The sequence below is a fragment of the Schistocerca gregaria genome, chromosome 5, assembly GCF_023897955.1.
Source record: "Schistocerca gregaria isolate iqSchGreg1 chromosome 5, iqSchGreg1.2, whole genome shotgun sequence".
NCBI classification, from domain to species: domain Eukaryota; kingdom Metazoa; phylum Arthropoda; class Insecta; order Orthoptera; family Acrididae; genus Schistocerca; species Schistocerca gregaria.
Window position 1 is genome coordinate 402002483 of NC_064924.1, and position 13246 is coordinate 402015728.

Here is a 13246-nt window from a genome sequence, read left to right on the forward strand (position 1 = left end):
CACACCCGGGATTGGAATGACTCCTTACCCTCTTCCTTAAAACCCACATCCTTTCGTCTTTCCCTCTCCTTCCCTCTTTCCTGATGAAGCAACCTTGGGTTGCGAAAGCTTGAATTTTGTGTGTGTGTTTGTGTCTCTATCAACATTCCAACGCTTTCGTTTGGTAAGTTACATCATCTTTGTTTTTATATAGTGAGGTGTTTGTGGATTGGTGGCACAATGCCTCAACTTATAAGTTATGACAATGCTATCTTTTGAAAACTTTTGAGTGCACAGTGGCAGAGTTTTGTTTCTTTTTTTATTTTTCCTTTAACTGATCAGGTTTAAAACGTTTAACCTAAATCCCTTATATTTTCCTCAATACTGAAAAAAAACCATGATAGTGATGTAAATAAATATAATGTAATTAACACAGGTATATTTCTGTTTTCAATGTATTTTTTGTGGTCTTCATTTTATGTCACCTCTACTTCGACCATCATCAGTTAGTTTGCTGCCCAAATAGCAAAACTCACTCATCTACTACTTTAAGTGTCTCATTTCCTACCCCAAGTCCCTCAGCATCACCTGATTTAATTCAATTACATTCCATTACCCTTGTTTTGCTTTTGTTCATGTTCATCTTACATCCTTCTTTCAAGACACTGTCCGTCCCGTTCAATTGCTCTTCCAAGTCCTGTGTTGTCTCTGATAGAATTACAATGCTACTGGCAAACCTCAAAGTGTTTATTTCTTCTCAATGGATTTTAATTCCTATTCCAAATTTTTATTTTGTTTCCTTCACTGCTTGCTAAACGTACAGATTCAACAACATCGGGGTAGGCCAAACCCTCTCTCACTCCCTTCTCAACCACTGCTTCCCTTTTGTGCACCTCAACTGTTATAACTGCCATCTGGTTTCTGTACGAATTTGAAGGACAGTATTCCAGTCTACAGTTTTCAATATAAACCTGTAAACCAATAAACTAAAACAAAAAGGAAGTATACACAGTACTTAAAAAATAAGATGTCATTCAAAATTGCAAGTGAAAACAACACCATATTTAGCACAAAATAACACCAAATTTGGCAAAAAAATTAACACAAAATTTGGCCAAAAATAACACAAATTTGGCAAAAAACATAACATTTAGCAAAAAGAAGACCAAATATGACAAAAACCATATATATTTAAAACAAAGATTCCAAGACTTATCAAGTGGGAAACTGCCGGTAGATAGGCACAATAAAAAAACACACAAACACACACACAAAATTTCGAGCTTTCGCAACCAGCGGTTGCTTCGTCAGGAAAGAGGGAAGGAGAAGGAAAAACCCACATCCTTTCATCTTTCCTTCTCCTTCCCTCTTTCCTAACGAAGCAACCGTCGGTTGCGAAAGCTTGAAATTTTGTGTGTGCGTTTGTGTGTTTTTTTATTGTGCCTATCTACTGGTGCTTTCCCGCTTGGTAAGTCTTGGAATCTTTGTTTTTAATATATTTTTCCCATGTGGAAGTTTCTTTCTGTTTTATTTACAAGCAGCCATATAATTTTTTTTTCCTGTCCCTGCCAACAACTTGTTCAGCACTTATGCTATACACAATGTTCACCTTCCAATTAATATTCTTCTTGGTGGCTATCTTGTAATTCCATACTTATATTATCATCTGTACTAGCTCTGGATAAGATTTCGTGTTCTGGGGTACTGGGGCTACAAATTGTGAAGCTGTTTTCTATCATTGTTGAATTAATTTTTCTCTGACTGTTACCAACAACTGAAGTAGTATGTTAAACAACAAATTGTAACTGTGTAAAATATATTCAACTGTTTTCAAGGATGTATTCTGCCAACTCCTGTCTTTTTCCCACCTCAACCACTTGCACAAATTTCTTGCAGCTCACCTAAACAATGACCAAGTCAAGAATGTCGTATTAAACAAAAATATTTTAACAGAAGATTCAAATAATAACTTAACTGCATAGTCATCAATAAAAGGTAAAGTTTCTTTTCACCACAGCTCTCATTCTGAGTCTCAACATATAAGGCATTCCAACAATTTTTATGCAAAACTTCCGGGCGTATTACAACAACACCGCACAGTAACATTTTCCACTATCTTACCGAAACCTAAAACCACTTCTGTGAGAATTCAGCTGCCAAATCTTTATCATAATACAATACTTAATTTCTGCCTGCATTATGTTTCTTAATACATCTAAATCCAACCAGTCATAATCTCAGTTGACAACCATCTTTCACTGTTCAAAGGAAACAGCTGGTCATTCCAGATGACACCCAACTTTTATAGTTGGAGTGATGTATGATGGCAGTTGAGTTTAGGCTTTTTCTGTGCATCTACGTCACACATTCTTTGAAAGCCAATGAGGATAGTGTCCTGAGCACTCTCATCTGAATGCCATAGTTTATGAGAGCATTAAAAGTTATCATAGTAGTGCATTTTTATTCCATTTGTTGCGAGTTGTCATCGCTGATGATGGTGGTAAGTGACACACTCTGCATAAGCAAGCGAGACATAATTTTCTTCAAGCAGAAAGCACGCGCATTTCCATACCACAACTGTTACTTGAAATCGGCAATAATAATGCAATCCTTGCCTTGAATGTGCGAATCGCCATTGTTCATGGATTGGACTCTAGTTTTCAAAGAAATCTCTCTTCTTTCTCTTTCATACTTTTGACATGTCTCAGCTCTATGAATTCTACTGATCCTATCAACTTAGCCCAATTCTTTTGGGAATCTCTTCAACAGCTGAATGTTTCCCTTTTACTTTCTTCCCATTTTCTTTACTATTTATGAACCACTCTTGTAATCTCTTTTTCTTGCTTATCTAAGGTATCTGTCCCTCTATACAATTGACATCTGCCTCTATTGGGCAGCAAGCTTTTTATTTTGTAACAAAAAGCAATTGTCAAATTTAAATATAATTTTTCCATTTTATGTTGGGAACTGATTGGTAAGTTACAGATGTAAAAGACTCCCTACATAATGAGAGCGTGACTAAAACATTTATCACATCCCACATCTTTTTACAAATGACATGATCATATCAAAGTCTTTCTCGTGTTAGGTGTCCTAATCCTACAATCATCATCATTATCACAGTCTGGAAGTGCAAATTGTTTGTAAATTCATGAGCATAGAGCACATCTGAATCCAGAATGAGATTTTCACTCTGCAGCGGAGTGTTCGCTGATATGCAACTTCTTGGCAGATTAAAACTGTGTGCCCGACCGAGACTCGAACTCGGGACCTGTTGCGAGGTCCCGAGTTCGAGTCTCGGCCGGGCACACAGTTTTAATCTGCCAGGAAGTTTCATGTCAGCGCACATTCCGCTGCAGAGTGAAAATCTCATTCTGGAAACATCCCCCAGGCTGTGGCTAAGCCATGTCTCCGCAATATCCTTTCTTTCAGGAGTGCTAGTTCTGCAAGGTTCGCAGGAGAGCTTCTGTAAAGTTTGGAAGGTAGGAGACCGATACTGGCAGAAGTAAAGCTGTGAGTACCAGGCATGAGTCATGCTTCGGTAGCTCAGTTGGTAGAGCACTTGCCCGCGAAAGGCAAAGGTCCCGAGTTCGAGTCTCGGTCGGGCACACAGTTTTAATCTGCCAGGAAGTTTCAGCACATCTGTAGTTTATCATCATACTATAACTAGGATTGATAGGATATTAGCTCAATGAGACAAGGAGAGAAGCACTTGTCTTTCTTCAAGGTGCCATCACACAATTTGTACAAAATGATTTAAGGAGCTGAACAAAACCTGAATCAAGATGGTCAGGTAGAGATCTGAATCGAAAATTGAATCCTTACTCATTTTCACAATCATTACAACTATACACTATAAAACACATGTCTAAACTGCACAATTTGGAAATTGCAATGCATATTAAAAATTATTACAGTAGATCCCAAACAACGTTGTAAAACCTCACTTTAACCCACTTTATTTTGCACCACTTGACTTCAGTTACTTGCAACATCAAACGGTTACAGTGGGGTAGAACTTTATGTGAAAAAACCTCAAGAAATTATGTGACACATATCAATTATTCTTTTACATACCTGTATGTCAAATGGCAATGAATTTCCAATGAAACTTGTGAACCCTTTGTCAACAGATTGTTCATCTTGTATTACAACAGTCTTACTGGGCTGCGAATTAGAAGTACAGTCGTTCAGAAAACTGTTAGTGGGCAGCTCTGGAATCAAGACAAAGGAAAAAAATTAACAATCTTTTGATAGTAGAAGGTTACAGACATTCAAATGTTTGCTAGTAATTTCATTAACACGTAAATCTACTAATAAAATTATATTAATTTTTACAGGACTACTGACTGTTACACAATCCATTTATCTAATTACACACTAAAAGAATGCAATGAAATTACAAAAATGCAGGCAGTGCAGTATATGGCACTACAAATAAATTTAAGTTGTACTCTGACAAGCAGAAGCTATGAAGTTTCTCACACAAGAGTAACTGCAACTTGCCACTTCCTATATTTATATTCAATGTTAACAAATTAACCTTCTCAGAAATGCTTTTCCTGGTATTGCCAGTTCGTATTTTATATACTGTTTATTTCTGCCACTGTTAGTTATTTTCCTGTCAAAATAGCAAAACTCTTCCATTAATTTTACTGCCTTTTTCCTAATCTAATTCCTTCAGTCTTCATTTAATTTGACTATAAAATAATGCTCTACTTCTGTTTTTGTTTATGTTAATTTTTCTAATGAGGAGACGTCTCCAGTGGTGGGATTAACTTTTTGAAACAATCTACACAACAGCACGTCCAAGGAATCACAGCCTGCAGCCTCTCACCCTGGTGGATCCTTGTTTGCAGGTGATTGACAGAATTTTGTTGATGCTCTATAACTACTAAAGATAGCATTAATGTACAGATTGGTTGCATAGTGTAATGGTTACAGTACTGACACATGCAAAAGACTGTGGATTCAAATCTTGTCAGGCATTTCGAAATTTTTTATTTTTAAATGTTTATGGAAATGACTTTGACCATTATTTTTATTCGATTAATTGGTTTAAATGTAATTTTCTTTTGTATTCCTCTGTCGTGTCGTGTTAGTTAACAAATGAAATACAAATTTGCTCTCTTTTTCTTCCTATCAATCTTTTCCCACTTGTAATTCTTGTCCATGTGGTTTTGATTATTTTTTTGTGTTAACATCAATTTAATTTCTTCTATTTTTATCATCTACATTCATGTTAATGATTCATTATTTCTACTTCTCATTTTGCTTGAATTTCATTTTTCTTATATCCCAGCTTCTGTTTATACCATCGTCCTTGTTATTTTGTCTAAGTTCCAATAAGAATTTATGTTTTTAATGTCTGCATGATGACTGTTTTCCAAAATGATATATATCTTGTAACAAAAATACATTCCTGACTCTATTGCATGGTCCATATAAATAGATTATTTCATCTTTTGTTTTTAACCCACAGATCACCATTTTCAAATGTTTAAACATCGTGATGAATAAAGAAAAATAATTAAATTCAAATACACAAAGAATCGAAGTGGAAAAGAATCATACGAAGGAAAAACAAGAGCAAATGAGGAAGTTAATATGTTGACTAAAATGATGTGACAAAGAAATATAAATTAAAAATGTGTGTAAACATAGTAATCAGAGTTATTTCCATAAAGATTTAGAACTAAAAAATTTCAAAATACCTGACAAGATTTAACCCCCACAACCTTTTGCTTATGAGATCAGCACCTTAACCATTACACTACACACAAAATCTGTGAATACATATTATTATTAAGTCCATACACTATCATGAGAAATTCTGATTCCCCCCAGACGAGGGACCACCAGGCAGAGTGGCTGAAGTGTACGATTCTTTGGACCCCAACTGACATCGCCGTACAGATTGTTACAAAAAGACAATCCCACTGCTGGGGACCTCTCCTTGTGAGACACTATCCATTTCTTCATGGTAGATTAACCAACACAGATGGACCAATACACAAACTTGGGGCCTTTGCCTTTTGTGGACAAGTGCTCCACCATTGGAGTTACCCAAGCACGACTCACGATCCGTCCTCACAGCTTTAATTATGGCAGTACCCCACCTTCTCGTCCTCGTTGTGAGCACGGGCCCGCGAAATGCAAAGGCCTTGAGTTCGAGTCTTGGTCCGGCACATAATTTTAATCTTCCAGGAAGTTTCATATCAGCAAACACTCCACTGCAAAGTGAAAATTTCATTTTGGGAACTGTCCATTTAATTTAACTTGTCTTCCAAGTCCTTTGCCATCCTTGGCAAAACTGCAATGTTATCGGCACACCTCAAAGTTTTTTATTTAATATTTATTTATTCAATCGATTATTCCCCTTTAGGAGAGAGTGACTGAAATTGAATTCATGATTTTATTTTTTGATGTTTTCCCCCTTCCTCTTCCAGAAACTCTTCATACTCCCACAATGTTCTCTCTTCTATTTGTCTGTCCTCTTTTTACCACATTGTTGCATTGTTCTTTGCCCGAACTTCATATTCACGATTTTATTCCGGCACTCATTGCCGTCTTCGAGATTTTCTATGTTTATCTGTTACATGTCCCTCTGGATCTGCTTCATCCACTCCGTCGAGAAGTTTCTTTCCTGGTCTGGTGTTCTCCATCCTGTATATGTGTGTGTAGATTTTCTCAGCGTTTTCTGATTTATTTATTTATTTTTTCCTCCTTTAAATTTAATTTCTTAGGTTACACTGCAACACTGTTTCACTACCTTCTCAGCTACAGCTTATCATGCATGTCCTCCACATCTTGTAACTGCAGTCAGGTTTCTGTATAGGGGTGGTCATACTGTTTTAATTATCAACTTGAAAAAAAAAAATCAAGCTACAATCTTGAAAGTTTGTGATGGTATTGGTTGTTCTCTACATACTCACCCACAAATGTGAAACATTTTTTTTCTCCAAACAATGAATGTCTTGGTGGACAATGAATCTGCATTTTGGCTGCCAGGAAACTTTCCACCTTGAAAACCATCCTGTCATCACTCTGGAAATACCAACCAAGCAACTGTTTCTTCATCTTAGGAACGAAGTATAAGTCACTGGGTGCTATGTTAGGAGAATATGCAAAATCTGATAGCCAAAAGAAGAACCAGTGTGCATTAACCATTCCCTTTGAAGAATGAGCTGGGACATTATCTTGGAACAGGAACCCCCCCCCCCCCACACACACACACACACACACACCGATTGCTCCCTCCAATGCTTTGTTCTGGCAACCTCCAGGAAACACATCCGTTGATTTTGGTAGTAAGCTCCAATGACGGTTTGTGGGTCAAAAGCATGATCTCTTATCTCTACACCATGTAAATCCGAAAAAAACATTCAGCATCACCATCCTGAATGATGGTCTTCCCCATTTTCAGTAAACATGAATCCACATGTTTACTTTGCTCCTTTGTCTCGTGGTCATAATGGCACACCAAGCATTTGTTTATAGTGATTATAAATTAATCTGAATTGATGTGACACAGATGCAACATTTTTGCTGCTACCTTGGTTCAACAGGTCTTGGTGTAAGTAGTTGTGGAACATACCACGTGATGACCTGTGTCATGTCCACAATGTCATACTAGACCTTGTAAACTCATCCATGACCGATTTGTAAAAACTTTTCTGTACTGCCTCAATTGTGACATGCTGCTCTTCAAGCAGCATGGCCTCTTCACAGGCAGATGGGCTGCCACTTCATTCTCCATCATTCAGGCTTGGTTAACCAGAAAGAGTGTCTGCACCACCTAACCACTGTGTAATATGAATTTCCACCAACTCAGCATGTACTATGAAGGTGTCGTTCCCCTTCATATGCAGAAAATGAATCACCACACGATATTCTACTTTATCAAATCATTGCGCCACTTTGATTTAGTTCCTCTACAAGCATGCCACAGTACTGCAGTATGGGAATTTCAATATGTACTGAGACTGCAGACTTGTACCTGTAAACAAACAAACAAACAAACAATGACATAACACAAGGGAAAGGCAACCACTCATCTAGAATGGACTGATGCACACAGCACAGTAATATATAACAGAAAACAGCATTCACACCAGTTTTCGACCATTAGCTCTTTTTTCAGCAATAGCACACACTTTGACACAAACAACCACACAGAAATTCACACACACATTCCTTTGGCCACAGCAAAAGTCCAACTATAGGCAAGTGGTTGTCTTTCCCTCATGCATACTGCTCCATCCAGCAATTTTGATTATTGGTAAAAAATTATTTACTTAAATTTATTGTTTAAAGATAATGATTAGAATTTTGTGACCACCCCTCGTACAAGTTATAGATAATCTTCCATTCCCAGATAACATCAGAATTTCAATGAGTTTTTTCTATTCAAACAGGTGTTATAAATGTACATTTACCCTTCTTAAATCTTTCTTCTAGGTTTAACACTAGGACCGCCGAGTGGTCAATTTGACCACATTACATGTATATTTGAAAACACATTATTTAAAGATTGTTGTGCGTCACTCCCCGGATTTATTCTTAGCACTCGTCAACAATGTACTAAATATGTTATTTACTGAAGTTTATTAGCATTGTTTGAATTTAAAAGCTCAACAATACAATATGTCATTTATTGTTTGCTATTGGGTTTAGCATAAACAAGACTGATTATTTGAGTACTGGTCTCAGAGCAGTAGACATGGCTCAGATGGCACAGCGATACAAACCACGGCCAATGCCACTTTCAGATGAAGCAATTGTCACACTTTTGTATGAATCAGATGCTGAAAATGATCCTGAAGTTCAGGACCTTGTGGAAGATTCTACAGATGAAGATTACTAACCTGTCGCTACTGTGGATAGTGACAGCCCCGAGACTGAAGATGAAGGTAATTTACATTCACTTATATTATTATTATTGTTATTATTATTATTGTTTCCATATGAATAATGATCGCTATTATAACAGAGCTGACACTTCTACTGCTACTTTTGTTACTGCTATTTTATTGTGTGGTATTTTATCTTTATAATGAGTTGTAGCTTTCTAATTGTCTCTTTCCTCACGCAGTTGTTGAACCAGGACCAAGCAGTAATACAAACAATGCTAGAGAAGGACCTACCCTGGGTAAAAAAAGAACTGCACCTCTTCTAAGTGGACCAACACAGAATCGACGTAGAAGAGGAGAACGAAGTGAGGGTTCACGTCCAGAACCTGGCTCAAAACTCCTGGGGAAGGACAGGATCACGGAGTGGACTGTAGCAGACTTCGGTATTACTACTCCAGGTAGGATAGGTCAACAGAATGTATTGAAAGAAACACGAGGATCTACTCCACACGCAAAGCAGCATATCTCAAATGATAATGTTTCGAGTGCCTGACGCCTTTTAGTTGATCAATCAATGTTGAAACACATAAAGAATTGCACAGAAGCATAGGCACAACGACTTCTTGAAAATGATTCCTGGAGTTTGCATTTAGAACAATTAGATGCATTTGTTGCTTTATTATATGTTGTGGTGCACTAGGAGCCAGATGTATTGAAGTAGATGAGTTGCAGCTGAAAAAGTGGGGAGCCCCATTTTTCACTGACACAATGAGCAGAAACAGGTTTCGAGAAGTTTTGAAATATCTGTGTTTTGATGGAGAAAAAAAAAACAACAGAAGGTCGGAACGTTTGAAAAGTGACAAATTTGCACTTATATCAACTACTTGCATGTAGCTTTACTGTATGGTTAAAATATGATGGCGTTCTCTTGGGTAAAATATTCCGGAGGTAAAATAGTCCCCCATTCAGATCTCCAGGGTGGACTCAGGAGGACGTCATTACCAAGAGAGAAAAAACTGGCTTTCTACAGATCGGAGCGTGGAATGTCAAGTCCCTTAATCAAGTAGGTAGGTTAGAAAATTTAAAAATGGGAAATGGATAGGTTAAAGTTAGATATAATAGGAATTAGTGAAGTTCGCTGGCAGGAGGAACAAGAGTTTTGGTCAGGCGAGTACAGGGTTATAAATACAAAATCAAATAGGGGTATTGCAGGAGTCGGTTTAATAATGAATAAAAAAATAGGAGTGCGAGTAAACTACTACAAACAGCACAGTGAACGCATTATTGTGGCCAAAATAGACACAAAGTCCATGCCTACTACAGTAGTACAAGTTTATATGCCAACTAGCTCTGCAGATGACGAAGAAATTAAAGAAATATATGATGAAATAAAAGAAATTATTCAGATACTGAAGGGAGGCGAAAATTTAATAGTCATTGGTGACTGGAATTCGGTAGTAGGAAAAGGGAGAGAAGGAAACGTAGTAGGTGAATATGGATTGGGGCTAAGAAATGAAAGAGGACGCTGCCTGGTACAATTTTGCACAGAGCACAACTTAATTATAGCTAACACTTGGTTCAAGAATCATAAAAGAAGGTTGTATACATGGATGAAGTCTGGAGATACTGACAGGTTTCAGATAGATTATATAATGGTAAGACAGAGATTTAAGAACCAGGTTTTAAATTGTAAGACACTTCCAGGGGCAGATGTGGACTCTGACCACAATCTATTGGTTATGAACTGTAGGTTAAAACTGAAGAAATTGCAAAAAGGTGGGGATTTAAGGAGATGGGACCTGGATAAACTGACTAAACCAGAGGTTGTACAGAGTTTCAGGGGGGACCTGGATAAGCTGACTAAACCAGAGGTTGTACAGAAATTCAGGGAGAGCATAAGGGAACAATTGACAGGAATGGGGGAAAGAAATACAGTAGAAGATGAATGGGTAGCTCTGAGGGATGAAGTAGTGAAGGTAGCAGAGGATCAAGTAGGTATAAAGATGAGGGCTAGTAGAAATCCCTGGTTAACAGAAGAAATACTGAATGTAACTGATGAAAGGAGAAAATATAAAAATGCAGTAAACGAAGCAGGCAAAAAGGAATACAAATGTCTCAAAAATGAGGCGACAGGAAGTGCAAAATGGCTAAGCAGGGATGGCAAGAGGACAAATGTAAGTAGAATATAGAGGGCCTATACAAGGGAGATGAACTTAAAAGCAACATTACAGAAACGGAAGAGGATGTAGATGAAAATGTGATGAGAGGTATGTTACTGTAAGAAGAATGTGACAGAGCACTGAAAGGCCCATGGCATATACAATGCTCCGTAAGAACTACTGATAGCCTTGGTAGAATCAGCCATGACAAAAGTATTTTCAATCTGGTGTGTAAGATGTATAAGATCGGTGAAATACCCTCAGACTTCAAGAAGCATGTAATAATTCCAGTTACAATCAAAGCAGATGCTGGCAGGTGTGAATATCACCAAATTATTAGTTTAATAAATCAAAGTTGCAAGATACTACAAGACGAATGGAAAAAACTGATAGACGTTTGCCAATGACTTTCTGTCAGAGACAGCAAAGGACTTGGAAGAGCAGTTGAACAGAATGGATAGTGTCTTGAAAGGAGGATATTAGATTACCATCAACAATGGAGAAACAAGGATAATAGAATATAGGAAAATTAAATCAGGCGATGCTGAGGACGTTAGATCATGAAATGAGACATTAAAACTAGTAGGTGAGTTTTATATTTGGGCAACAAAATAACTGATGATGGCAAAAAGGTAGAGAGGGTATAAAATATAGACTGCCAATGGCAAGAAAAGCATTTCTGAAGACGAAAAATTTGTTAACATCAAATATAGATTTCAGGGCTAGCAAGCCTCTTCTGAAGACATTTGTCTAAGTGTAGCTATGTATCGAAGTGAAACATGGACAATAAATAAGAAGAAAATGGAGGCTTTTGAAATGTGGTGTTACAGAAGAATGCTGAAGATCAGATGTGTAAATAGTGTAACTAATGAAGAGATACTAAACAGCATCGGAAATACAAGAAATTTGTGGCACAGCTTTACGAAAATAAGGGACTGGTTGACAGGACACATTCCAAGACATGAAGGGATCACCAATTTACTATCAGCAGGGAGTGTTGGGGGTAGAAATAATAGAGAAGGCCAAAAAATTAACACAGTAAGATTTGGAGGATGTGGGTTGCAGTGGTTATTCAGAAATAAATAGGCTTACAGAAAAGCTGCATTGAGAGTTGCATCAAACTAATCTTTGGGCTGAAGACCACCACCACCACAACAACAACAACAACAACAACCACCATTACACAATGCATCTGAAACATTCCAATCTCTCTATCACGTTCACAACCTTCTTTCAAGATTCTTAAGCCAAGTGTTAGCAAATATTAAATGGTTCTCTGTGCAAAATTCTATGACACAGCTTCATCATTCATTCCTTTTGCCCAGTGAATACTCTCCAACTAATTTTTTCTCGCTCTTCCTTTTTCTACTATTGAATTCCAGTCAGTCATCACAATGATGTTTCATCTCCCTTAAAAATATGAATACTGGATAAATAGATACATTCAGAAATAAACAATTATTGTTAAATTTCAGGTTCTTTACTCTACTGACGGGTTTGATGCGGCCCGCCACGAATTCCTTTCCTGTGCTAACCTCTTCATCTCAAAGTAGCACTTGCAACCTATGTCCTCAATTATTTGCTTGACGTATTCCAATCTCTGTCATCCTCTACAGCTTTTGCCCTCTACAGCTCCCTCTAGTACCATGGAAGTCATTCCCTCATGTCTTAGCAGATGTCCTGTCATCCTGTCCCTTCTCCTTATCAGTGTTTTCCACATATTCCTTTCCTCTCCGATTCTGCGTAGAACCTCCTCATTCCTTCCCTTATCAGTCCAGCTAATTTTCAACATTCGTCTATAGCACAACATCTCAAATGCTTCGATTCTCTTCTGTTCCGGTTTTCCCACAGTCCATGTTTCACTACCATACAATGCTGTACTCCAGACGTACATCCTCAGAAATTTCTTCCTCAAATTAAGGCCGGTATTTGATATTAGTAGACTTCTCTTGGCCAGAAATGCCTTTTTTGCCATAGCGAGTCTGCTTTTGATGTCCTCCTTGTTCCGTCCGTCATTGGTTATTTTACTGCCAAGGTAGCAGAATTCCTTAACTTCATTGACTTCGTGGCCATCAATCCTGATGTTAAGTTTCTCGCTGTTCTCATTTCTACTACTTCTCATTACCTTCGTCTTTCTCCGATTTACTCTCAAACCATACTGTGTACTTATTAGACTGTTCATACCGTTCAGCAGATCATTTAATTCTTCTTCACTTTCACTCAGGATAGCAATGTCATCAGCGAATTGTATCATTG

General features: G+C 37.6%; 1 protein-coding gene across 3 annotated transcripts in view; it reads right to left on the reverse strand.

The window, feature by feature from the left end:
• Positions 1-13246, reverse strand: part of LOC126273013 (uncharacterized) — a 163947-nt gene that overhangs the window by 29894 nt on the left and 120807 nt on the right. For all 3 annotated transcript variants that reach the window (XM_049976381.1, XM_049976383.1, XM_049976382.1), the window contains exon 7: positions 4057-4193. In XM_049976381.1, the coding sequence (XP_049832338.1) occupies positions 4057-4193 (137 nt within the window). The remainder of the gene's footprint in view (positions 1-4056; positions 4194-13246) is intronic.